Source organism: Lagenorhynchus albirostris, chromosome 3 (assembly GCF_949774975.1).
Source record: "Lagenorhynchus albirostris chromosome 3, mLagAlb1.1, whole genome shotgun sequence".
NCBI classification, from domain to species: domain Eukaryota; kingdom Metazoa; phylum Chordata; class Mammalia; order Artiodactyla; family Delphinidae; genus Lagenorhynchus; species Lagenorhynchus albirostris.
The window spans coordinates 104,798,586-104,826,080 of NC_083097.1; the positions used below are offsets into that span (position 1 = coordinate 104,798,586).

The 27,495-nt window shown below is 40.7% G+C and overlaps 2 protein-coding genes across 5 annotated transcripts in view; one reads left to right on the forward strand and one right to left on the reverse strand.

Annotated features, from left to right (window-relative positions):
• The window catches only part of MEGF10 (multiple EGF like domains 10), a 362,791-nt gene that overhangs the window by 9,760 nt on the left and 325,536 nt on the right, over window positions 1-27,495 (forward strand). The window lies entirely within an intron of this gene.
• On the reverse strand, window positions 164-25,993 carry C3H5orf63 (chromosome 3 C5orf63 homolog). 4 transcript variants are annotated; one of them, XR_009539883.1, is made up of 6 exons: window positions 25,811-25,993; window positions 10,174-10,294; window positions 6,023-6,079; window positions 5,096-5,406; window positions 3,144-3,369; window positions 164-1,447 (listed from the first exon to the last, which is right to left on the reverse strand). XR_009539883.1 is itself a non-coding variant. In XM_060146224.1 (4 exons), the coding sequence occupies exons 2-4, from the start codon at window positions 10,285-10,287 to the stop codon at window positions 5,230-5,232; spliced, it is 348 nt and encodes a 115-aa protein (XP_060002207.1). In that variant the 5' UTR covers window positions 10,288-10,294; window positions 25,811-25,993; the 3' UTR covers window positions 4,533-5,229. The 4 variants fall into 4 exon arrangements, 2 of the variants coding, with proteins under 2 accessions (XP_060002207.1, XP_060002208.1); XR_009539882.1 differs by lacking the exon at window positions 164-1,447 and having other exon boundaries at window positions 3,015-3,369; XM_060146224.1 differs by lacking the exons at window positions 164-1,447; window positions 3,144-3,369 and having other exon boundaries at window positions 4,533-5,406.

A 27,495-nucleotide genomic window follows, 5' to 3' on the forward strand; every position in this document is an offset into this window, starting at 1 on the left:
GAGTAGGGTGCTGCCTCAGTTTCTGTGGTTCTTTTTTTTAAAAAAATTTACCATTTATATTTAATAGAATTTTTAAAATTCATATTAATCCAATGCTTTATTTTTCAAGTTTTATTGAGATATAGTTGACATATAGGACTGAATGTTAAAGGTGTACAGCATAATGATTTGACTTACATACATCATGAAATGATTACCACAGTAAGTTTTGTTGAACATCTATCTTCTCATATAGATACAAAATAAAAGGAAAAAAAATTTTTTCCTTGTGATGAGAATTCTTAGGATTTACTGCCTTAACAACTTTCATACGTAACATACAGCAGTGTTCATTATATTTATTGCGTTGTACATTGCATCCCTTCTGTGGCTCTCTAAGAGTATTTCCTGAGGCCTGGCCCTACTGTGATTCCTATTGTCAGGTTTCTATGAGTCTCTGCATTATTATAAGCAAACAAACAAAATAACCCTCATCTGAGTGAACCTCTGCTTCCTTCAATAAATTGGCCAAAGAGTTATGTGTTCCGGTAAGCCCTTATGATGTTATGATGAGACATCTGGAAGAAAGCAGCACTGTAATCAAGAGCAGCAATATGCAGTCCCAAACTCAATGTTAATACCACTTCTTTTTAAAGCATTAGCTTAGGAAAAAAAGAGGTTATATCACTATTTCCTTTGGGACTGGGAGAATATTATGAGCTTCTTGTGTCAAAATCAGTCTTTATTTAAAAACAAATCAATCCCTAAACATAATTTTAGAAAGGAAAAGTAATTGCTGCTACAAATATCATAGGAAAATGACTATAAGTGACATAACATTGTCTGATGCTTATCAACAGTGGGATAATCACACCACGTTTTTAGATGACATGTTTCTAGATAGCTGCCTTTCCGTTTGCCAGCTGTTGGGACCAGATGGATTACTGAAAGTCTCCAGGATTCTTAGTCACATGACCATATTCCTCTCTCAAAATTAAATTCATTGAAGATCTTTAGGTAAAAAACATTAGGCACATGTAATCAAAGCTCTGAATATGGAATACAATTAGGAAGCATTTTTATTTATGTCTCCCACTATCCCTATAAAATGTATTCACTGGGGAGTTTCTCACTCTGTCTAGGATAAAATAAAAACTAGGTAGTGTTAGGACAGTTTCGAGCATTCTTAGGCAACAGAAAGTCCTTGGTCACTCTAAATACTGTTTAGTGCATCTATTCCCGTGTTATATAATGTGGAACTTGGTTGAAAATTAAGTCTTACCCTTATCCCAGTGAGAAGCCACTTGAAGGTGGGCAGCTGTGGAAGGGGAAGGTCTTTCTCTTCTTGCTCCTGGCAGGAGCAAGATCCTTCTGGGGCTGGTGTGGGGCAAGGTGGGAGAAGCAGGGAAGGGCAGGAGTGTGGTCCCTTGAGTGATGAAGTTGTAAGATGGCCTCCAGCTTTCTGGGTCTGAGAAATATTTAAAGCAGACCACATTTCACAGAGACTTTTGCAGGTTCTTTGGAGATTGCACTCATAGCTGGTGTTGTCTCACTTGCCATTTCCTTGATTCAGGCAAATGCGCTCTCCATTTGAACAGCCGCCTACTTCCTCAACCCCGAGGAGCCAGTCTTGCTCTGCTTCACCTCTTCCAAGGCCTGCCCGCACCCAAGGCTCTCCCCAGCCAGCCCTCTCTCCCGTTTGGCACACATCAATCCATGAAGATACACACACACTCCCTGTCTTCCCTTCTTCCTTGGACAAACTCAGGGCAGCAGACTCCCTCCTTCGCTCTGCACCAGAAGTGCTTGCAAGCTCTTCTTTCACATGATTTTCCAGAAGGGAGCTAAACCACCAGGTTCTTCCTACCCAGAGACATACATTAGGCTTTCTGATGAGTTCCACTCATGTTCCTTTTTCTTGACATTACATGACCTCAAGCTTTTACTTTGGTGGGAGGTGAGAGCACATTTTTCTCTTAAAAAATCCTCCAAATATCCAGCAGTCCTTATGTGATCTAGTATTTCCTTTGGAACGTAGCACCTTGTGTGTCTTGGTGCCTCAGCCAACACTTTAGTTTTAACACCCTGTTAAGTTTGTGGAGGATTTTTGTTTGCTTGTTTGAAATTCTAATGTCAGAAATGTGTTGTTTGGATGAAGTCTGTGTACATCCTACACACCTATGACCACATGGCTATACTCAAGCAAGAATTGCTCCAAAAAACAAACCTACAGCATCTCTGGCCAGCCCTGATTTCTGAAGGGAACCAATGGATTCTCTCCTCCTTAGCTCAGCAGACCCTGAAACCCTCTGATCAACAATCCTAGGACACGGCCCACGTAGCTTTCAAGCTGTCTGGAGCAGGAAGAAAGGAACACACAGTGCCAAGATACATAAGAGGGCGATCTTGTCTATGGCCCTCTCACCCCTGATTGTATTGAAGATGTGAATGTCCTGAAGGGCTACTCGGGGGACTTCTGAGCTTAGCAGGCTTGAGGACTAGAAAGACTGAGAAAGGCTAGAATAGAGAGGCCAGATACCTCTGAGGAATCAGGAGACAGAAGGGCTGACTCTGGATGAGGGCAGAAAATAAGGGAGGATACTGCTGCAGGGAAAAAAACCACCTTACCTGAGGTCCTTCACAACGTGAACCCCAATCTTTCTTATCAGTCTCATGTTCTTCACTCCCCTCGCCTTCACTTCAGCTACACAAAGCCACCCGACATTTTCTAAATATGCCATTCCCTTCCATACTCTTTTATTTTTCACCTAATTTAAGTCTAATTTTCTATGATGCCTTCCTGCCACTTTCCTCATCTGGCTGCTGTACCATTTTTTACATGTCTCAGCTCCAGCTCTCACAGCACTATGTTGTAGTGCTTTATTAACTTTCCTCTCTCCGCTGCCCGAGACAGTGAGTGTCTCTAAGACAAAGACTGTGCCTTATTCATTTTTATACTCTCACCACCTTCAGTGTTGTAGGGACTTCTATTAGTTTTCTACTGCTGTGTAAAAAATTACCATAAACTTAGCAGCTTGAAATAACACACATTTATTATCTCTTGGAGTCTGCAGATCAGACATCTAGGCGTGGTGTGGCTGGATTCTCTGATCAAATTCCCACTGTGCTGAACCCAAGATGTAAGCCAGGGCTGTGATTCTCACCTGGGTTTCATGGTTCTCTTCTAGGATCACTAATTGTTGACAGGATTCATCTCCTTGAAGCTGTAGGACTGAGGTCTCCATTTTCCTGCTGGCTGTTGGCCAGGAACTACTCTCAGCTCCTAGAGGTTGCCCACAGTTTCTTGGCTTGTTGGCAGTTCACAACATGGAAGGAAGCATGTTTGCCTCCTTCCAGGCTAGCTGGAGCACATCTCTTTGATTTCATCTTCTGCAACCAGCGAGAGAGAACACTCTGCTTTTAAAGGGCTCACCTAATTAGACCAGGCCCACCCGGATAATCTTCCTTTTGCCCCATACTGTAACATAATCACAGCAGGGATATTTCGTCATATCCATAAGTTCCACCCATATTCAAAGGGGAGGGAATACAAGGGTAATGGTTCATTGGGGTCACCCTAGAATTTTGTCTACCACAGGGCTCAATGAATATTTACAAAATCAAATAAGATGTGTTCCAAAAATTTATAAATTAGAAACAATGGCATTCAATTGTAAGATTTTTTTTTCCTATTGTTACTTTGGAGGGCTTTTAAAGTTGTTTCTTAATTTGTGTTGGATCCATGATGGTTAAGAATGCTTTACGTGAGATAACACGAGGCCCCTGCAGGGAACCCAGGTAGTACAAGAAATTTGGGATGGGTGCCAAGACCTGGTCTGATATCTGACTGTCTGTGTGACCTTAGCTAACTTCCTGAAACTCTCTGAATGTCAGAGTCCTCTTTAGGTATAAAACGAGGGGGGCGGGACTAAACAATGTCTAAGGTTGGCTAGCTTTAAAATTCTCTAATTTCTAAGACTAACTCATACTGATAAAATTAAAAACTAGCTAAGTGAATCACACTATCCAAATTCATTGAAATAGGTCTCAAAAGAATTTCATTACAGATGAAATTGCAATGATGCAATTTTAAGAGGAAAAGGCAGTTTTGTTTTTAAATGAATCCATTCCTCTATTGGCTGAACCTGACTAAATACAAATAAGAGTACACAACTACATTTTTAATACTTTACATAAAATGGTGAAGAATATTTTTTCTTTAGATGACATATCTGTTCAGTTATGGTCAGATGTGAATTTTCCCCAAGATATTAAAACTTGATAAAACCACTGTCTTAAAAATAGCTGAATTAACTCAGTTGATGATAACTGAAAAACTATCAAAGGCAGTACTCAAATATTACAAATCACTTTACTGACTACCTGTAAAGCACGTTGAGATTCTTATATACATTTTGGGGTTTAAGTCTTTTGTTTTTCTCAAACGAAGTGTCTTTGGCTAGGATAATTATTCTCTTCTATCCAAAAAAAAAGAGCTCTAATTTTAAACAGGTATTATTAAATTCCTCTGAGATAGACTTCATGCAGATGTATTTGTTAAAACATCCTTTTATTGACTGTGCACAGTTATTAACAATTCACATTTCACTTTATCTACCAAGTGGAAGAACATTTATTCTTTCATTAAAAAGTTAAGCCCTGGGCTTCCCTGGTGGCGCAGTGGTTGAGAGTCCGCCTGCCGATGCAGGGGACACGGGTTCGTGCCCTGGTCCGAGAGGATCCCACATGCCGCGGAGCGGCTGGGCCCGTGAGCCATGGCCGCTGAGCTTGCGCGTCCGGAGCCTGTGCTCCTCAACGGGAGAGGCCACAACAATGAGAGGCCCGCATACAGCAAAAAAAAAAAAAAAAAAAAAAAAAAAAGTTAAGCCCTTAGGGCAGCAACAGGGTCACAGAGCATTTTTCCTATAAACGGCTCTGTCCCGTGAATGTGAAATGCTTCCATACTAATACAAAGGAGAAAAATAAATAAAACAAGTAGATTTCTCCCGCCTTCCATCATCCCCTCCCTGCCAATACACTCCTCTTATTTTATAAAATGCCAACAGGTAAACAGTTCCCACATTGGTACTTCCATTAATCACAAGAGGAATATTACCATTTATTTGGCACCACTGAGTTCAGAACATCCTTAGAGCTGTGTGAAAGTGGCAAAAGGAGCATGAGGCCACAGTCATTTCCTCAGGAAAATGAGTTCTGGACAGAGAGGGTGGAAAATCCTGAGGGCGTTCATCAGCCTCCTGCACCTTGCTGCTCAAGTTTCTGGAGCTGTTTTTCAAGTTTTGAGACGTCTACTCGATGCATCATCAGAAACTGGCCATTCAAATGAAAGACGGGGATGTCAAATTTATATCTGTCATACCAAGCAGAGTTTTCTGGAAGTGTGATGTCCACCTCCTGTAAAATAAACTGAAACAGAGACAGACTAAAGCTCTAGATTTCAGAGAACATGGAACAACGCAACGGCTGTAGTGACAAACTGATCCCCAGACTGCTTCTAATGCTGAGAGGTTTTTTTACTGTTGTTGTTTGAGGTCCACAGTCAGCTAATGACCCTGATTCCCTAATTTTGCTACTTTTCTGTTACATCTGTTAGGTTTAGCATCCAGGTACTACTCAGTTCCCAATGAAATAAACAATGTCCCAACTGGGAAGCTGCCTGAGAATCAAGAAAGACATGTTTTGGCTGTAAGATTGGGAAAGGTGTCATGGTTTGCTACAGGAAAACACTTTCATGGAAATGATAACATAAGATAAAAGGAATAGGGACAAAAACTTAACAGAAGGCCCAAATGCTGTACCTGCTAGTTAACTTTGACTCATTTTAAGAGTCAGAGTAAGAAAACCAGTACTGCTCAGAGAAAAACACTTAGGTGTAATGACTTTTATGGAAATCAGCACTAAAATCTCTCTCAAGAAAATTTAAATGAAAAAATCATTCAATCTCTTAAAGGATCCAGGCAGATACTTTATACTACATACAGTATCTATTCCATATACATAAAGCCACACTGTATTATATTACCCTGTTTTTATAAGGCTCCAGTACTTCCTTGGCTTCATCACAGAGGGGGCACGGATCCTACAGGACGAAAAAAGCCATTAAACCCAAAGAATGGCATTCAGCCTGACAAAAACCACAAGAAGCAGATTATACTTATTTTAAAGGACAGTTTTCTACCAGGTTATACTGTTTTATTTTCCAAAGCAAAACACTGCCACAGAATCTTATAAATAGCTAGTATTTCATGGTAAATGGGCTTTCAGCACTTTTCAGTTGTGTTTTGATTTTTCTTGACAAATAAATCTATCTACTAAATGTTGATGCTTATATTTGTTACACATATATGTGTGTATATATATGTACACACAATACATTTAGATGCTTACATTTTTTTGTTACTGCCTTCATCTAATTGATATCTAGGAACATTATTTTCCATATCATTTATAGTCCTAGGGCTTTGTCCTTCCTAGGTCAGGAGCACCTTCCAGGCCTGGCTGACATCACCAGAATGTCTTAAAGTCTGTTTTGATTGGGGGGCACTGAGATTTGCCAGCCTGTTTTTCTGTGTTTTGGTTTTGTTTTTGTTTTTTTTGGCCACGCCACACGGCTTGCAGGATCTTAGTTCGCCGACCAGGGATTGAACCTGGGCCCATGGCAGTGAAAGTGCAAAGTCCTAACCACTGGACTGCCAGGGGATTCCCAAGCCTGTTTTTCCTAATAACCCATTGGGATGGAGTTAGATAGTGATCGTCCCATCTTTAAAAGGGAAAAATCTCTTTACTTTGGGTGATGATTGTACCAACTCTTCAATGTTTTGTCAGTTTTCTCATTACAAGTGTCAGCAATAGGTTTCCCGACTAACTCTCCACCTTAGGAGCAAGTGAGTTTTAGTGCCCATTGTTGTTTGCACCCTAACCATCTAGAGGAGAAGTCTGCCGAGAATGCTGTGGATCACTGGCAGATTTTAAAGGCTTCTCAGGCCTTGACTCAATGAACAGGTACTACTATAGGTTCTCTTGTATGAGCTAAAAATAGATTCAACATTACTGATGCTTATATAAAACCTGCTTTTTAACATGACAGGAAAAGATGAGCTGTTATGGAGGCCCTTCTTCCAGCTTAACTCACCTTATTTTGAAATAAGAACCTGGATCATCAAAAGACAGTTTTCCTTCAGAAAGGTCCTTCTGGCCGTATTTTTCTGCTTCAGGGCTCATTATGTTAGTTTAGCATTATCGATAAATAGATTATGGATAGTCTGTGACTTTTTAAAAAATTATTTATTTATTTTTGGCTGCGTTGGGTCTTTGTTGCTGTGGTGGGCTTTCTCTGGTTGCAGCAAGCAGGGGATACTCTTTGTTGCAGTGCACGGGCTTCTCATTGTGGTGGCTTCTTTTGTTGCAGAGCACGGGCTCTAGGCACCTGGGCTTCAGTAGTTGTGGCGCATGGGCTCAGTAGTTGTGGCGCACGGGCTTAGTTGCTCTATGGCATGTGGGATCTTCCCGGACCAGGGCTCCAACCCATGTCCCCTTGCATTGGCAGGCAGATTCTTAACCACTGAGCCACCAGGGAAGCCCAGTCTTTGATTTTTAAGATAACCACGTTAAAATTCTCTGAGAAAGTTTCAAAAAGTCAAGAGAGGATCTTAAAAGCAAAACAAGAACCAGTGAAATTGCAGAAGTACCAAATTTGGTACTATTTGCTTTTATAATAAAAAAAACTTTAGTAGAGCTAGGATCAGGTTTTTTATTTTATTTTTTTTAAAACACAGAGAACGGGAATTCCCTGGTGGTCCAGTGGTTAAGACTCCATGCTTTCACTGCTGTGAGCCTGGGTTCCAACCCTGGTTGGGGAACTAAGATCCCACAAGCTGTGCAGTGCAGCCAGAAACAAAACAAAACAAACAACCCAGGGACTATGGAAGTCTGGGCAAATTAACATGTTTGTATATATTTTTATGAGGAAAGGTCATCAAATTTTAAAGAAATCTATGAGCTGAAAAATGACAAGACCCAGTGGTCTGGAACACTTGTACATCCTTGTCTAAGATTTTCAGTGGTGCCAATACAGCACTTATTTACCCTATCCCTGAATTGTAGTGGACATTTGGTGGGTTGGCTGTCTACCACCCACTCCCCTTTCTTGTAGCAAGAATGCTGTGATTTTGCCTTACAGAACTGCTCTCAGCATGTGGCTGACTCCTCCCTGAACGGGGGTGGAACACCTGATTTAGGCTGAGGCATCCAGCACATCGTAGCCCTTCGACTACAAATGGCTCAGGGATCGGCCAATCAGAGCCAAAGGATAGTGTGAGGGTTTTGCTGGAGTTTCTGTAGATACCTGAAATGTGAGATCTGAGGCTTGGGATCGCTGCAGTTATCCATATGAAGAGCCAGAGTGTGAACTGATTTAACCTGGAGAATGCAGTGCTGAAGAGACTGGTAATGTGCTTAAGTTTCAGAATCAAGCTACTCCTGAAACCAGACTAACCCATAAAATCCTTTTTTTGTTTAAGCCACTCTGGGTAGTACTTTCTGTTATTTATAACTGAAAGAGACCTGATACTGTACTTTTTCTTTCAGAGGACTGTGAACTCCGGGAGGTGAGAATAATGTCTTATTATATGTCTAATGACACAAATGAAGGGTTTGGTACAAATTTTAAGCTGAATGGAAGATTAGTGTGTTTTGCTTTGGCACATGTTTTTGGCTAACTTGGCTGTTGTTCAAACTGAAAAATAGTGCAGAATAGTTAGGCTGAGTGAGCACCATTAGCCTTAAGGGATTATTTTATTTTTGTGGTTAATTTTCACATACATTTCTCATATGTAGACACAAATGATGAAATAGTTTTGTTCCATAATAATGCAATATATACTTACGAATATGAAAAGTAAAGATTAACTATTTTCAATAAATTTTTAAAAGACTTAAACTTTGTTATTAGATAACTGTCAGATATATTCAAATTGCTAAAATGTCTGAAATCTGAAAAAAATCCATCAAACAAGAGACCTTTTTTGTTTGAATTGCAGTATTATTCACTAAAGGTAATCCTATTACCCTGAACTTTATTTCCTTTTTGATTACAAATCACACAAAGTAACGTTAACTAGCAAAAGGAAATCCATAATGTTTGTCTTATAAATTTTAGAGGAAAAAGCTCTTAAAAATTTAGACTTGCTTTATAGCTTAAAACCAGTGTTAGGGGTAAGAAAATAAGTACAGTCAGTCCATTATTTGTGGATTCTGTATTTGCGAATTCATCTATTAGCTAAAACTTATTTGTAACCCTAAAATCAATACCCAAGTTTTTGTAGTCATTCACAGACATGCAGGTGCATAGAGCAGCGAAAAATTTGAGTTGCTCAAAGTGCACATTTCTGGCTGAGGTGGGACAGGATGATGCTCTGCCTTCTTGTTCCAGCTCTCATACTGTAAACAAGTGTCCTTTTCTACTTAGTGCCACTCTTTTTGCATTTTTGTGCTTTTTCTTGGCTATTTTGCAATTTAAAATGGCCCAAGCATAGTGCTGAAGTGCTGTCCAATGTTTCTAAGCATAAGAAGGCTGTGATGTGCCTTACGGAGAAAATACTTTGTTAGATAAGCTTTGTTCAGGCATAAGTTACAGTGCTGTTGGCCCTGAGCTCAGTGTTAATGAATCAACAATATATGTTAAATAAGATGCCTTTAAACGGAAACACACATAAAACAAGGTTATGTATTGATCAGTTCAAAAATGTTGTGACCAGAAGCTCATAGGAACCTAACCCTATATTTGCCCTAGGAGCAGTGGTTCAGTACTTGCTAATTCAGTGTTCGTGGTGACTTTATTGAACATGACTATCACAAATAATAAGAGTTGACTATATTTCTAAGTGATACACTTGTAAACATCTGATAGTTCTTTTCTTTCAATGTATGGATCAGATGACAATTCAATATATTAATTTACCTCCTGATAACAGTGACACAATGAAGTATCTGGGTAGGATAAAGAGTTACCACTGTTGTAACTGGAACTGAAAAATTGAGGAGCATGTCTGAAGAAAATTTATACCATTGCTTTCCTTTCAACATTTTTCCCCTTTCTTAAATGTACAACTTTCTTCACCCAACATTTTAATCCTTTATGTTTTTAAAGTAGTGATTTTACTTTTTATTCTGTACCTTTGTGAATAAGGTTAGCACAGGCAGAGCAGTCTTGGAGGCAGATAGATTTCTCAAGAGCAGTTGAAAGGAGTGTTTGGCAAGTTGCATGCTATTTCCTTGAAACCAGAGCATCTTAATTCTGCCAAAAGAAAAAGAGACAGTAAACTTATGTGCCCTAGACTTTGCTCTTTATAACAGAAACAGTAAGCTGCAAATCTATGATGGAATTTGAAGACTTCAGATGTGCTTCTTGGTGTCCAGGAGTGTCAGAGAGGCCAAGATGTTTGGCAAGTCTTCATGATGCCTCAATATTCACTGTATTCCAAATTTAGAGTTTAGAATGGGAAAAAATCCAAATGTATGGATTAGTTGTATGTCTAATCACTTGGTTTCTGTAAGCAAATTCCATGGGTTTGTTAATTAGAATAAAAAATTAAATTTCACCTGCAGATTTTGCTAGCATCCTGATGATCCCCTAAAATGTGGGAAGTTTCCTGAAATGGTTTTTATTCGCAGAGATACCTTATCTTATAGGTAAGCATTCAACAATGCCCAGCCACCTTCATGGTAAAGGAGATAGTAAGCAAGAAGCACAAGTCTGTACCTGAAGGTTAAGGCTATTACTTATGAGATTTATGCCCCTCTGCTGCAAGAGGTGGGGAAACACAGAGCTGTCCTTAGAGGAACTTATAGGGGAGGTTAGGCTGAGTCAACCTGTCAAAAACAAAAATCTACTCAGCTTTTCTAAGAAGTATTTTAAAAGGAGATGGTCATCATTTTTTAAAACATCCACAAATGTACTAGTGTTTCTACTGGAGATATTCCAATAAGAACAGCTTGGTAATAGCAGCATGTCAAACACTAGGCTTTGAAGCTCTCTCATCCTGCTACTTTGCTCGACATAAGACACCCTACTTATTCCTAGGTATTCTACTGAGCCTCCAGCTTTGTCCTTTAAACTACAGATATGATGATTTCACTTTTAAAACACATATGCACTGTTGACTTTATCACTTATCAATATTCCTTGCATGAATTCATTCCTGATATCTTCATTTCTTAACTTCTCTTTATCTCTCCAACTTCATCTATCAGTTTCACCTCCCTTATCTTGGCAACTTGCAGCACAAAGATTCTCTTTCTGTTCCTTGAATAACCAAAGATCATTTCTTCATCAGGATTTCTGTACTTGCTGTTTCTCTGCATGAAAAACTCTTAAGTAGCTTCTCATCTGGCCTGGGCTTATGTCACCTCCTTAGAGATGCCTTAGTGACTACCTTACCAATGTGGGCCAGTCCACCACTCTTCTTCCTCATATCTTGCTGCAGTTTTCTTTTATCCTTCACTATCTAAAATTATTTCTTTACCTATATGTGCCCTCTACTACAACATGAGTTCCATAGGAGCAGATACTTGTTCACCCCAATATTCCCGAGCATCTACAATTAACCCGGTACATAGTAGGTGTTCAAATAGTTGTTCGAATGTTAATAGTACTGGAGTGAGCCTTTCCCTCCATCTTTAGTCTCACCTCTAACCCTGATCAGACACTCAGTGTGCACAGCAGTCACTATGTGGGCGGATCTCATATCCTAACTAAAAGTCAGTGCTCCTCACGGTGTCCACAAGATGCAGGCCAGGGTGCTGCAGCTGGTCCCAGCCCCTTCACCACCACCTTGAATCTCCTCCTGCTCTGCTCCAGAGAGCGTGCCTGTAATAATTATGTACTAATCTCTACTGGTGAGCAGGCTTCTCAGCATAAGATTAGCTTTAAACTCATTTCAAACAGAATGATATGACTTTAGAGAAAGGCACTAAATCCATATCAAAAAAGAGTAAAGAAGACGGGACAAAAGGATTGGATTCTGATCTGTGAAAACTATAATCTTTCCTTCTCTCTTAAATCCTTAGTCTTCCACTTCTCCCTGGATCTCCCTGCTAACTAAATGGTCCTGATAATGCATAAAAAAGGAATGTGATAAGGATTTTGCAAGGACCCGGCATTATTCTAAGGAGGAAAATGGATCTAAACAATTTCACAATATGCTGTGCTGCTTTCAACTAAGTGATAAGCCCTGGTATACATATGTTCCATAAATTCAGCAGAACCAACAGTCCAATAGGTGAATGTGGTTGGAGACAATAGCTTCCAAACATGGCTCTGTCTACAGAGGATATAAAGGAAGGGGAGGGCTTCCCTGGTGGTGCAGTGGTTGAGAGTCCACCTGCCAATGCAGGGCACGCGGGTTCGTGCCCCGGTCCGGGAGGATCCCACATGCCGCGGAGCGGCTGGGCCCGTGAGCCGTGGCCGCTGAGCCTGCGTGTCCGGAGCCTGTGCTCCGCAGCGGGAGAGGCCACAACAGTGAGAGGCCCGCGTACCGCAAAAAAAAAAAAAAAAAAAAAAAAAAAAAAAAAAGGAAGGGGAAGTATCAATGGAATGCTAGCCATGTTTACGACAGGTAGAAATTTCTGCATCGTTGGTTTTGGCAAGGCCTTACGCCAATAGTGGCACACCCTCCTAGGGTATGAAGTTAAAGAAATTGTATAAAATGAAGGAGAAAGAAAATTTTAAAAATCAGTTTTGTGAGAGTAAAGGTAGAAAGATAGCTCTTGGAAATGAGAAAGAGCAGGCTATCTAAGGCAGTGACCTAAGGTTACAACCAGGACAGTGAACGGCAGCTGTGTGCTTTTGGTGGAGGGATTTAAGATTTATTGATGTCAGGCTGGTAAGGAATGGAAAACTTACTGCTTTCACCTAACTGAGTTGAGACTGAGGTGTTAAGGCTTTTGTTAAAAAAAAAAAAAAATTCACATTCACAATGGAAATCTGCTTCAGTATTTCCAACATGACGAAACACAGCATGTGGTCTTGGTTGCAACCAAGACAAATAAAACCTGTCAGAGTAAACAGAGTTGCTCTTCTTTCCAGATTTGCTAGAATACTTGTTCAACCAACCCAAAAAGCTAAGTAAAGTCTTCAGAGATGCCACAACCATCTTGTTTAAAACTAGTTCTCTTTTCCATGTTAGTCTCTATTTCTCCTTTTTTAAATATGTATTTAATCACTTAAACATGGCACATTTGTTTACTGAGAAATGCATTAGCATTATGCAATTTTACTACCTGCATATTTTCCAAATGCTCTAGCGCACGAGGACACGTGCGTTTTACCATATTGTTAAATTAACTTATTTCTTTGTTGGCACTGTATTATAAAATTATATTAGAGTCTGATACAAAAAAGAATTCCCATACCTCTCCTAGGCAGAAATAAGATATTATGGCTAAAGTTCTGAACACTGGAGTTCACTTTGTTCTAGAAATAAAAAGTAAAATGAAAAATGATACACTCCAACTGGAACACCCCAAACCCTAACACCACTGCTGTCAATGTCACAGTCACCCCATCATGCTTTCTTGAAGTAAAATCTTAATATTGGCTACTCTGACAATGTGACATTTTCATTAGTTCTATTATTTTTGAACAGTATCTCAGCACTATAAGAAATACTCTGAAAGGTGGTCTACGCCTGTTGGCTCATGACTGTGGGAGGACAGCACCATTTTGATTATGTCACTGAATTTAGTCATGAAGTGTGTGTCCTTACTATACACAAAGACACAATTTTATCCTCTGTATTTTGTTACATGCCTCTGTGATATGAGCAAAAAGAGATGTGTTCATAATATCAAAGAAGCACAACTGGGTCACCTTTGTCACAGACAAAAAAAAAAAGCATAACACTGGATTTAGAATGTGCCTAAAACAAATTCCACAGCCTAACAATAAAGATGGTGACTCCTGCTGTTTCAAGTCCACTGCCGCTCAGAGGCATGGATCACCCTGAAAGAGAAAGGGAATGCTGGCTTTTCAACAAAACTGAGGCCGACTTCAGTGGTCTTTATGGCAGAATCAAATAACAACATGGAGGAGGACTCACTGGACCAATTCAGCCCTCCTTGAAGCAAGATATAGAATTTTCCCTGCGAAGCACTGAAGGACATACCATTAAAACAACTGATTATTGCATAGAAGGAAGCCAGGGTCATTTGAGCCTTTATTAAGGATTATTCATTTCTTGCATGAGGAGCCGCTCAGGCTATGGCTGCACATCACTTATGTGGGGTTCTTGGATTCTTCAAATGCTGTGTGTGTCTCATTAGAAGGGAAACAACATTGTTCTTGCTTGAGTAGAGACACTGACCTTCACTGACCAGAATTTTTATTCATATGAAGAGTCCTTGAGCACACCAAATCTCCAAGCTCATATGATCCCTCATCAGCAAGCTGCAGTATTCTTAGCTCATGTGCAAAATCAAAAAGTTTATATAAACTCAGGTACTGCCTTCATTATTAACAGATAATGTTGGAGCTTCTTCACAAGAATACAATGTAAATATAATGCTGAGCGGACATTAACCAAACACTATTACCGTCACTCTCGCTGAACCTGTGTTCCAGAAAGAGAGGCTCAGGGCTTCCGTCCCGTCATTTATGCCATGTGAGATGTTAAGTGCTCCATTTCACATTCTTTACCATCTAAGTACAGCATTCCTATTTTTACACAATGACTAGAAACACATGCGCGTGCACACACACACAAACACATCCCTCTCTTGGGAACAAAATCCATTATTTTAGATTACTGAAAGTTTATGTAATGAGGTGAGGTTGCTCTTAGGGGACTCATCTGGGTCACTGGGCTCTACCTAATCCAGGGAAACAGGGACAAATGATGCCTCCCCAGTGGTCTTATATGCTTTTGGTCAGTCAGCTGTGTCCAAACCTCCCTCTCTCCCAAACAAGTGAGAGCCTACCCTAGGATCTTGGGTCCAAGTGTGGAGCCAAGAGTGACAAGGACACGCATTATATAGAGACACAATCAAAGCTGCAAATTGAGCAGATACTTTGAGGTGTCAATTCCAAGGGGCTAAGCAGGGTTAGAATGAGGCTATAGAACAGAAACAGAGGGTAGGGGGTGGAAGGCAACCTGGGGCGTGGCCCTCACTTCCTGCGTGCGTGAGATCTCAGGTGCTTTTTCAGCACCTCAGCCACAGCAGTCAGGGTACCCGGCCAGGGGAACTGCCAAGGAGGTAGCACCAACTCAGACATGATATTACAACAAGGATCCCCAGCTCACCACCCACCTGTGGGCCCACTTGTACATGGCCTCATGCTCAGCTTCATTCTTTCTTTTTTTTAAAAATAACATAACATATTAGTTTCAGGTGTAAAACATAATGATTTGATATTTGCATACATTGCAAAATGATCACCACAGCCTCGCCTGGCTATGCATTTGGACTGCTGATTTGATCCCATATAACACATGAAACCCTGAGCAGACATACCCTGCATGTCCACTCCATTCCCTGCAGCTTCTACTTCCAGGCTTCAGTGCCAACAGGTTTACCACATGGGGGGCAGAGAAGCCTGTAGAGAATCAGTCCCAGAAAGGAATGACTGGTCATATGAGTTCCTACAGACAAAACCCCTTTTTATTTTTTTAAAAATTATTACCATGACTGTGGGGTTTCCAAGTATCTGGATGTCTCTACTACACTGTTTGAATGCAATGGGTGCTCTGTTAATTTGCATTCAACACACTGATTTGTGCAAAAGTTTTCTAACTATTTGAAGTGTGGGCCTGGCCTAACCAGTAAGATTATAATTTCACTGAAGGTATATGGCATTTACATATCCATCACTTGGTACATACACTCTGCCCCCATATCCCCCCCTCACCGCTTCAAATTCTTAGCAAAATAAGCCATTATTGCTTTTTCTTCATCCTGTCTGGTGTTTAGTCCATTTCTTTCCCTCCAAATAAAACTCTCACATGGAGAAATCAACTCCACATTCTGGATACAAGCAACAAGAATTATAGAGAGATGTACTCCAGCAGATTCAGGAGGAGGGAGTTAAGTTCCTCACTGAAACAATATAAATACAAGAGAGATCACAACAGGGACATCTAATGGGCAACTTTAAATGTCATAAGAGAAAGGAAGAGTACTGTGGGCTGAGATTGGAAGTGGTTTCACGAGAGAAGGATCCTAAATCATGTAGGATTTCGATACGTAGAAAAAGGGGAAGCATTCTGAAGCCAGGGTTAGACACAAAGGCGTGAAGTAGGAATGCTGTGGTCTTTTGGATGGGAGCCAATGAAGGGTTTTAAACGAGAGTGATGTGATAAAATCGGTGTTTTAGGAGATTGATCTGGCAGCAGCGAGCAGGATGGCTGCAAAGGAAAGAAGAATGGTGACGGGAAAGAGTTCAATTATGAAAATCCAGGTGTGGGATGAGATCATTCATTCAACAATTACCTACTGTTTTCCATGTCTTAGATACTCATAGGTACTGGGTTCAGTGGTGAACAGAAAAGTCAGGTCCCTGGCCTCAGGGGGTCCATATTATAGGGAAGTTAAAGAGACTCTTTTATGTCTCTCAACATCAGACAGTGGTAAGCAGAGGGGAGGGAGTGAAACAAGGTGATGTGATGGTGACTAAGGCAGGTCCTTTAAATAAAATGCTCTGAGCAGGTGTCATTTTTGCTGAGGCTAAAGGCTGAGAAGGTACAAAGATCTGAAGGAAGAGCATTTTGGGGAGAGGGAACAGTAAGTGCAGACCCTGGGGTAAGGACAACCTTGACTTAGTGGAAGAAACAGAAAGGACCATGTGGCTAAAGCACAGTAAGCAAGGGGAAGAGTGGAGGAGACAGGTCAGTGGGGGTTGGATCACCTAAGGCCTCACAGGCTATGTTAGAGAACTGAGGTTCTATTTTCACACAGTTAGATTTAGAGGAGGGAAGTGATGGGTCTCATGTACATTTTATATTTATTTATTTAAAAGATTTTTTTTTTTGATGTGGACCATTTTTAAAGTCTTTATTGAATTTGTTACAATATTGTTTCTGTTTTATGTTTTGGTGTTTTGGCCACGAGGCATGTGGGATCTTAGCTCCCTGACCAGGGATCGAACCCTCACCCCCCGCATTGGAAGGTGAAGTCTTAACCACTGGATCACCAGAGAAGTCCCTCATGTACATATTAAAAAGATGACTTTAATGCTGTGTGAGAATGGATGTCAAGAGTGGAAGCAGGGACCCAGTTAGGGGCTACTGCCATAGTCCAGGTGAGAAAGGAGGGTGGTGTGGACAGGGCCAAAAGGACCTGCCAATGAACTGGATATGAGGAATTAAAAATGACAGTAAGGACTATTCTAGTTTTGGTTTTGAGCTGCTGGGTGGGTGGCAGTGCCATTTACTAAAATGGCAGCTGAGGCAGGAACAGATTGAGGGATGTATGGGTCTGGGAGCTCAGTGAGGGACAAGCTGAGACTCAAGCAGAAAGTCGCGTGTACAGGTTTGGTAGTCAGGAGAGAAACCAGGGCTGAAGATAAAATTTTGAGACTCCCTCAGTTTAAGGGCTGTAATTACACCTGAGATCATGAGACCATCTAAATAGCAGAGAAAAAGAAGATGACCCAGGACAAATCTCTGAGGCAATCCAACATCAGAAGTTGGGTAGAGAGGAGCCAGCAAAGGAGGTAGAAAGATTGGTGAGGTAGGAGGAAAATCAGAAAAGTGGGCCATCATGGAAGCCAACAGGAGAAAGTGTCTCCAGAAAGAGGGGAGTGGCCCACTGTCAAAAAGAGTGATAAGGGCTTGGACTAGAATAGGGGTAGTCAAAGAAGCTACCACAAATCAGATGAGATGCGTCTCATGTTGCTCCAAAAGAATGAAACCTGCCAACCAATGCCTACCCCTAAAATGAACTACCTTGTCTGACTCTTGCCTAATTTCACATCTTAAGTAAAAGGGGATATTTCTGAGGATGGAGGCAGTGGGGTAGGGGAGAAGAGTAAAAGCAAAATTTGGTTGGGTGTCTTAAAAAGAGATAATAAATGTAAAAATCATTGTATAAGTTAAAAAGCAGAATAGAGAAATAAGACTTAACTATTTATTACTAAATAATACAAAAAATAAGGTATTGTTACTAATAATGATGATGTTTCTACTGACTGAAATGTGTTTTACTGGCTCCAAAAGGAAGATTTAAAACTCTAGGCATAATAGTCTCAGAAATAGGGAATTGCAAAACTGAAAAATATTTCAAACAGAAATAGCTGAAAACTTCAGATTGTGAACATTACTTAAATAGGAGTTCCTAAGACATGATATCACTGATTAAAGACGCAGCATATTTATCTTCTCCTAAGACTGAATACCTAGACCAGCAAATACCTCGGCACCAGGTATTGGCTTACCTTACTCAGGTCTCACATAGTTACAGAACAGGATACTGAAATTCAGTTTGCAAGGGGTAGAGGTTTCCCCTTGATAGGTTCTGAACAAAAGTCACTTCCCTTCCAGTTGCTCCTTCCCAATACTTGCCTTTATATTTTCAAGGAAGAGAAAATTCAGTACCACTATTATTTTACCAATGATATCTTCAACCCAACCCTTGTACATCAAAACAGAAGCTGCCTAGGCAGTGGTAAAGTTGGATTTATTAATAATCTTTAAAGACAAAACTTGTTCCAAAGTATTTTTGAATAAATTGTATAGAGAGGTCAAAGTAAATTTAAATGAACATAGTTCCCATGAACTCGTCAGGGGAATTAAGCACAAATGGTATGATTCTTCATCTAGAGCTTTAAAGTTACTCTTTCTTACAGAGTTTCAGTTGGAATTCAGCATGTTTGAATTCCTGGGTGCATTTCTGTGTGCAGATTTCATAAATATAAACCCCAAAGACAGGCAATTCCACTAATTTGTTCTCTGATGCTAGGCAGTTCCTCATCTCTTTAAGCCTGTTTCATCAACTGTAAAATGGAAATACAACCCCCGTCCTGTTCTGTCGTTTTAGAGACTAGGAGAAACTCTGCACGTAGGCTCTGCTTTTTAAATATCTTCCAGATCAGAGAAGGGGAAACCACATACAGAAGAAATGCCATGGTAATAGCTCAAGACGTCAAAGGTCTCCAAAGAAAGGCTTGGAAGTAGTTACCTGTAGGAGTCTAAAATGCTAGGCCATTAAAAGAGGACCAAAATTCATACACAGATCTGGGCAGAAGTGTAAACGGGCTTGCTCTTTGCAAACTCGCTTCTCTAGCTCCTCAGTCATAACTGGGAAGCCTTGGCATCAGAAAAGACCCAGTAGGAAAATGGGGGAGGCGACATTAGGGTGGCTGGACACTGATCTTGCAACTGTTTGAGCATCTGAGATGGAAAAGTGCCTCCAAAAAGGAAGAATAATGTGTTTCTTTCTTATTGATGGACACATTTAAAGAATGATTTTTAATGGCAGACCCTCATCATCTTGGCATTCTCCTCCATGTCCAGAAGTGCTGCTGTGTTTGCCTAGACCTATAGCAAGCTGACAAATGTGAAATGAAAGGGAGGAGGAATCTTCAGAGTAAGCAAGAGTTTGTTTTAGAATCTTTGGACCTTAGCAGTCACATTTTCCAGATCATTGCTTCAGAGGAGTCTACTTGGTAACGGGGTTGGTTTCCAGAAAAACATTCAGCTAAGAAAAATAAAATGAAGATGCTGATCAAGAACAGTAATATAGGGGCTTCCCTGGTGGCGCAGTGGTTGAGAGTCCACCTGCCGATGCAGGGGACACGGGTTCGCGACCCGGTCCGGGAAGATCCCACATGTCGCGGAGCGGCTGTGCCCGTGAGCCATGGCTGCTGAGCCTGCGCGTCCGGAGCCTGTGCTCCGCAACGGGAGAGGCCACAACAGTGAGAGGCCCGTGTACCGCAAAAAAAAAAAAAAAAAACAGTAATATACTGTTACTATACACTCCCTCTAGCACCCAGGGGTCCAAAGGGGATTCTGGACTAATTCTTGTTAACACAGTGGGGCTTGCACACACTGTACCCCTCCCCTTATCCTCAACCTTAAATATACTGACTCAGCATCTGGCCTAGGGCAGAGGCATATTCTGAATTCAGAGTGTGCAACAATGTTCAGTACTATTAAGACATAATGGCTGCTTTTCAATACGTGGTGCTGGGAAAACTGGACAGCTACATGTAAAAGAATGAAATTAGAACACTTCCTAACACCATACACAAAAATAAACTCAAAATGGATTAAAGACCTAAACGTAAGGCCAGACACTATAAAACTCTTAGAGGAAAACATAGGTAGAACACTCTATGACATAAATCACAGCAAAATCCTTTTTGACCCACCTCCTAGAGAAATGGAAATAAAAACAAAAATAAAAAAATGGGACCTAATGAAACTTCAGAGATTTTGCACAGCAAAGGAAACCATAAACAAGACAAAAAGACAACCCTCAGAATGGGAGAAAATATTTGCAAATGAAGCAGTTGACAATGGATTAATCTCCAAAATTTACAAGCAGCTCATGCAGCTCCATATCAAAAAAACAAACAACCCAATCCAAAAACGGGCAGAAGACCTAAATAGACATTTCTCCAAAGAAGATATGCAGATTGCCAACAAACACATGAAAGGATACTCAACATTACTAATCACTAGAGAAATTCAAATCAAAACTACAATGAGGTGTCACCTCACACCCGTTAGAATGGCCGTCATCAAAAAATCTACAAACAATAAATGCTGGAGAGGGTGTGGAGAAAAGGGAACCCTCTTGCACTGTTGGTGGGAATGTAAATTGATACAGCCACTATGGAGAACAGTATGGAGGTTCCTTAAAAAACTAAAAATAGAACTACCATATGACCCAGCAATCCCACTATTGGGCATATACCCTGAGAAAACCATAATTCAAAAAGAGTCATGCATCACAATGTTCATTGCAGCTCTATTTACAATAGCCAGGACATGGAAGCAACCTAAGTGTCCATCAAGAGGTGAATAGATAAAGAAGATGTGGCACATATATACAATGGAATATTACTCAGCCATAAATAGAAATGAAACTGAGTTATTTGTAGTGAGGTGGATGGACCTACAGAGTCTGTCATACAGAGTGAAGTAAGTCAGAAAGAGAAAAACAAATACCGTATGCTAACACATATATATGGAATCTAAAAAAAAAATGGTTCTGATGAACCTAGGGGCAGGACAGGAATAAAGATGCAGATGTAGGGAATGGACTTGAGGACACGGGGAGGGGGAAGGGTAAGCTGGGACGAAGTGAGAGAGTGGCATGGACATATATACACTACCAAATGTAAAATAGATAGCTAGTGGGAAGCAGCTGCATAGCACAGGAAGATCAGCTCGGTGCTTTGTGACCACCTAGAGGGGTGGGATAGGGAGGGTGGGAGGGAGGCGCAAGGGGGAGGGTATATGGGGATATATGTATATGTATAGATGATTCACTTTCTTAAACAGCAGCAACTAACACACCATTGTAAAGCAATTATACTCCAATAAAGATGTTAAAAAAAAGACATAATGGCTGCAAAGCTGAAAGCCAAGAAAGCCTGAATAATGTGGTTGGGTTATATCATACATGAGGGCTTAATAGAATTTAAAAACCAATTTGAAAATTCCCTCATTCCATAAAGATAGCATTTAAGATGACGGCAAAATCATGCTATTTCAAGGGATGGGAACAAAGTACATAAGGAATTATGCAGACTCCTCTCCACATTATCCTTCTTAACCAAAATAACCCATTCCCTTTGAAGGTATATCTGATACTTAATACTGACCCAGAAAGAAGGCAATTTCATTAAAACATCTTAGTCTTATTGTGCCCAGCTAGTAATGCCAGTTTCCTTGCTATTTAAAAAGCACACAACTTCATTTCCAAAAGTAACTGTTTGCAATTCAAACTCCATCCACCCAGGCAATGCCTTCCATTTGTCACTAATACTCCACCATTTCCAATTCATCTTGCCTAAGAGGCGCGTTATCCACATGACCACACAAGACTTAAAAGATGCTTCATTCATTTTTAGCCATTTTGTAGCAAATGACTTTAGAACATTTGAGATATTAAATCCAGCATTTCTTTGGACTTGTGACACTAATACCTGAATGTTGGAAACTATCCACTCTTGAGGTCATGCCTCAGCCACCCTCAGTTATGTGAGATTCTGCAATTCTCTGAGTCCTATTCTGTTACTTAAAACTTGTCACTGATAGAAAATCTTAATATTTTGGAACTGGATGCCAAGACACTTTGGAGATTTCCCTTGCTTTATGGATAAAGAAACTGTTTTACCAAAGCCTTTTATACTGCAATTTTTTTCTCTATATTTCTCTTTGAACAGCGCCTATTTTTATGTATGATGAGACCAACACAGAATTCTCAGAACTGCAAGGGACCTCCAAGTTCAACCCCCTTTTTCCAAAAAAAGTCTCAAAAAGTTTTATACATGAATCCTCAGAGTATACTGAATAACAGATATCACATTTTGTTTAAGATTTAATTTAAGGATGGAGAGAATGAGGAAAACTCTCAGCTTCGGATGGCAGAATTCTTTTACTATAAGAAAGAGGTTCTGATCTCTAAATCTAAGATGATACAGATTAACTTTATTTTCGAACTTGGAGAAACAGAGCTGAGTTTAGAATTGTCTCATTTTTTTTTTCCAGTCTATATCCTAAGATGCTTTGGCTGACTAAATATCTATTAAATAACAGTATCCTTTCTCTTGGCTGACTAGAAGAACTACATGTTTTAAGAAGAAAAGAGTTTAAAAAATTAAATAATTCAGTCTTTGTCCTTCCCTCTGACTAAAGTAGAAGCCACTTCCCCATTATTTCATGATTAATATGAAAAAGTACAGGAACAATGAGAGGAAGTTCATCTGTTTCCAGTAGTAACATTCTGGTTTCTGTTGGAATTCCATTGGCAACAGAAGGAAGCAGCATATACCACATGCCTGCCCTATTACAATACACAAAGTTGTCAACTTTGAACTCTTTTGAAATGTTAGTAAAGTAGAAAAGATGATTGTGGCTTTCCTTCAATATTATTTGGGTAACCTAGCCTTAAAATAGTGAACAAACATAAGTCCTTTATCCTTAAGGCAGGACCAGACCAAGATATTAGTGGCCTAGGTAAGCTAATAATTTGGCATACCTTCAAATGGATACTTTTCAAATATTCACTCAACAGGTGTTTGGGTGAGGAGCTGGGCATGGCAGGCCTTGAGAGAGTGGAAAGGGGGCTGGTGGGGCCTTTTAGTTTGCATACTCTATTCAGTATAACAAAGACCATGTAAACTGATCAGGCTAGATCTCTTTGGAAGGCAGTTTGGTGACCATCTGTAGATTTTCAAATATGCCCTTCCCTACTCCAAGCTGTTTATCGAGGCATTAGTAACTGCAGCATTTATAACTGCACTGGTAGCTCCTTGAAAGGTTACTGCTTTATATTCTTTTCTCTACCTTGTTGCATTCCCAGTGATGCTTTCATACTCCTTATAGATCCAGCCTCCCTTCTATACCATGTACTGAGTGTTTGTTATGCGCCAGGCACCATGCCAGATACTAGAAATATAAAAGTGATTAAGATACTTTCCCTGCCCTTAAGGACACACCTTGGGTAGGGGAAAGATTTACAAACAAATAATACAATACCAAAGTGATGAAGCCTATAGCAGTTAAATGGTTATTACTAGATATTACTGGTAAAATGCTCTGAAATCCTTTCTTAAAATAGAAGGTATTTTGAATTTGCCTCAATCTCTGGAAATCTTATCTTGGGTAAGGATTGGAATGAAAAGAGAGTAATGTTTTCATGCCTCCAGTTCTCTGCGGCTGTAACTGAGATGGGAAGGTAGGGATGTGGAATAATATCTACGTGAAACTTAGCCCAAACCTTTCACTTTGCATATTCTTCCTCAAATAATTTTCTCTCAAACTTGCTATGTGATACTAGGGGAAGGATGAAGGAAGCTCACCTAGTCCCTGCTACCTGTGTAGCTACACATCCCTGGATCCAGATAGTTTCTCCCCTTCAAAATAATTGCAAACAATATTAAAACTGCGTGCAGGAACTATTCCAGCTGGCTTTTGGCTTCCTCTGATGTACACTCCTTGAATAAAGCAGTGGCAAAATTAGATTTAAAATAAGGAACATAAAAAAAAAAGTACTACTTGTACCAGATCTCTTCAAGGTCCTGCTACGTGTGAAACCCTGAGCCCTGGCATTAGAGTAACTAAATGCATCAGCCAGCTGGAGTATGCACATGTTATGAAATACAAAAACCTCAATAATAAAAAAACCCTTATTTTGAAGGCATACTTCCACATTGCCTCTGGGTACTTAAAAGTCCGTGAGAACCAGGCATCTGGAATAAAATAGAAATACAGTCCAATAAATTCCCAAGTTGGAAAATCCTCCTCTCTATTTCCTTACCTGCCATCAATCCATCTAAAGGAAACCACATAGCCATATTTTCCTCCAATAAAGGAGACATAAAAATATTGATCCTTCCTTGGCAGGTAGCTACTACTGACCACAATAAGCACGAAGAAAGAAACTCTGCAGAGTCTGCCTTTCTAAAACACTAGCCCCGCCAACCTTAATTTTCACAACAGGACCTTTTTGGTTCCAGGCAATTCCTCAGCAGAACAGGACCCAGGTTATTAGGCTACGACATTTCACACAGAACCATGATTAGTTCTGCCTTACCCCCAATATTACTATAACCACTCAGTATTTCCAGGGCACACCTCTTTTTCCAAGTGTTTTAAATCTCAGTGCATACAGCTGTAAATATTGGTAGACAGCTTCATAAGCATTTTCACACAGTATTCCTGAGATAATTAGTAAATGAGAAGACTGTGGCCTCTAATAGGCACTTCATCTTTAGCAGTCCCACACTGAGACATGGCTCTCATGGCTGCCTAACCAAGGTAATGTGTGGTTAAGGAGACGTGCTTATGCTGGGGAATGTGCTAGAAAGTGTGGGGGGCATAACAGATCTTAGACACTATCCCTGTCCTGGAGGAGCTGAGAACCTTGGGGTTTAGCTGGGCCATACTGTGGATTTAAGTGCTCTAAAATATAAAGTACGACGTAAAATACTTTCTGTTAAGAAACAAGAATAAAGATCTGCCAGGCAAAAAACTCCTTGTTCTTCAACAGAACAGCCTTAGAAACAGACACTTGCCTATTCATGTTAGTAGCAATTTAGTAGGGACTTTTTGTAACTCTGGACTTACTTTAAAAAATTGTATGAGGGATATTTGTCAGGGGTGACTGACAAGGCTAAGTATTTGAGAACTGTACAGTCTCTGATTTATTCCCTCATGGTTCAGCACCCAGAGGGCTGCTTTTGCCCAACAAAGGCAGACAGGAAGTCCAGAGAGCCCCAGGACTCACAGTGCTCCTACCAGCACCCACGATTAAACCTTTCAGCCCTCAATTAAAGGTCAACATGGTTGCTCAAAAATATTTATTTAAAAAGGCAGTCATCTCAGCCAGTCGAGATTATATTACCACTTCATAAAACTCGAATAAATCCGAAGCAGGGCATCTGTGAATCACGGAAAAAGCATAAAGTTGTGATGTTTTCTGCTTCCTCTTAAAAAGCTACCTTTTCCACCCGTGATTCTGTTCACTTCCCAGAGCGCCATCGCGCGCGCGCACACACACACACACACACACACACACACACACACACACACACACACACATACACTCTCTCTCTCTCACTCTCTCTCTCTCTCTCTCTCTCTCTCACGCTTATAATTTGCCCCCAGAGGTTCACGGATTTATGGCTCCCAGTTTAATTAAATTTCCTGTAGTGACAATCGAAATCGGCAGCGTGCGGCACAGTGTGGGGCTTCCGTGCCCCCCTCTCCAGCCCGCGTGCCGACTCCAGGGGGAACCCCGCGAGCGCCCAACTGCCGGCACCCGACCTCCAGCACCCACCTGAGCTCGGCTGCTCGGGTCGCCGCTTCCGCTGTGCGCCGGTACTTCCGCCCCGGCCGCCAGGCGCCCGCCCCGCACTTCCGCCCCGGCCCGCAGCCGCTCGGGCTGGCATCAGTGGATCCCAGATTTGAGCCGATCGTCCCCCTGAAGGGTGGCTGCGCTTGGGCTGTTACGCATGAAAAGAGAGATACAAGAACCAAGGCCACACTGTTTTAAAAAAAAAGTCCACGGAAAAGTGACCTGGCATGTTTGGGAACCATTAATAACGAGCATCAGGTGTGAGAAAATAATGAGTAATACTCAAAACTAACACTTATTGATTGCTCACCATCAGCTTTACGTTCATAACTTGATTAATCCTGAGAATAATCCTATTAAGTATTGTTAGTACCATTTTACAGAAGAAGAAATGGAGGCTGAGTAGCTTGCCCTAGTTCTCAGAACTAGAAAATGGCAGAGTTGAGATTCCACCCCAGGCAGTCTGATGTCGGTATCCCTGAGCTTACCACTATGCACTCAGTATGTATTCAATGCTTTAAGAGAAGATACAAAACAAACCAAGGTCAGGAATGAATCCCCTAAACAAACCACATTGGTTATGTGATAACTTTTAGAGGGCACATCTAGAAAGTAGAGTTTTCAAATTCTAACTTTATCACTTCAACATGTGCTAACAAAAGAGGGGATTTTGTGACTGTCAGCAGACTACCTATGATTATTTTGGAGTTGATACACTTTGATAAGACCTAATTTATCTGAAAAAAATTTTTAAAAGAAAAAAAATCAATCGACAAATTATGCTCCACCTAACAGTTGCTGGTATATTATCTTTAAAGAAGTTATCTTGGGTCTAGTTATAAACACCTTGGTGGTACATGCATAACTTTGTGGAGTGATAGAAAAGCTTCCTAGAAATGCAACTCCAAATCAGCTTCCAAATCTCTTTTCTTGTTGGAGAACGGAAATACTGTAAATTGGATTTATGACACCTGATTTCATCCACTGAACGAGAAGAATGACTCCACCCAAGGCCACCAGTGAAGGTTTTTAGCATTGGTTACTGGTAAATTTCTCCAAAGAGCCAAAAATTCACAAATTTTCAGAATTTGAATTTAATTAGTAAGAATTTCTTGGATTGTTCAGACCTCCTCATGATTGTTTTAATTGAGGGTGGAAGTCCCGTGAAATGGCTGGGCATCCCTGAGAACTCACTGTAATCGATGCCCAATCACTTTGGGAGAGCTTGGCTGAGTGCTGCGAGCCCAGAGGACCAGTTTACCTCTAGGTGTAAGACTCACAGTGCTGGGCATATGAGCTAAGCTTGGGAAAATGTCTGAAGTCTGACCAGGAAAAATTGTTGTCTCCAAAATTAAAAAAAAATCTGCCAAAGCAAAATTAATAAACATTGGGCTTCCCTGGTGGCGCAGTGGTTGAGAGTCCGCCTGCCGATGCGGGGGACGCGGGTTCGTGCCCCGGTCCGGGAGGATCCCACGT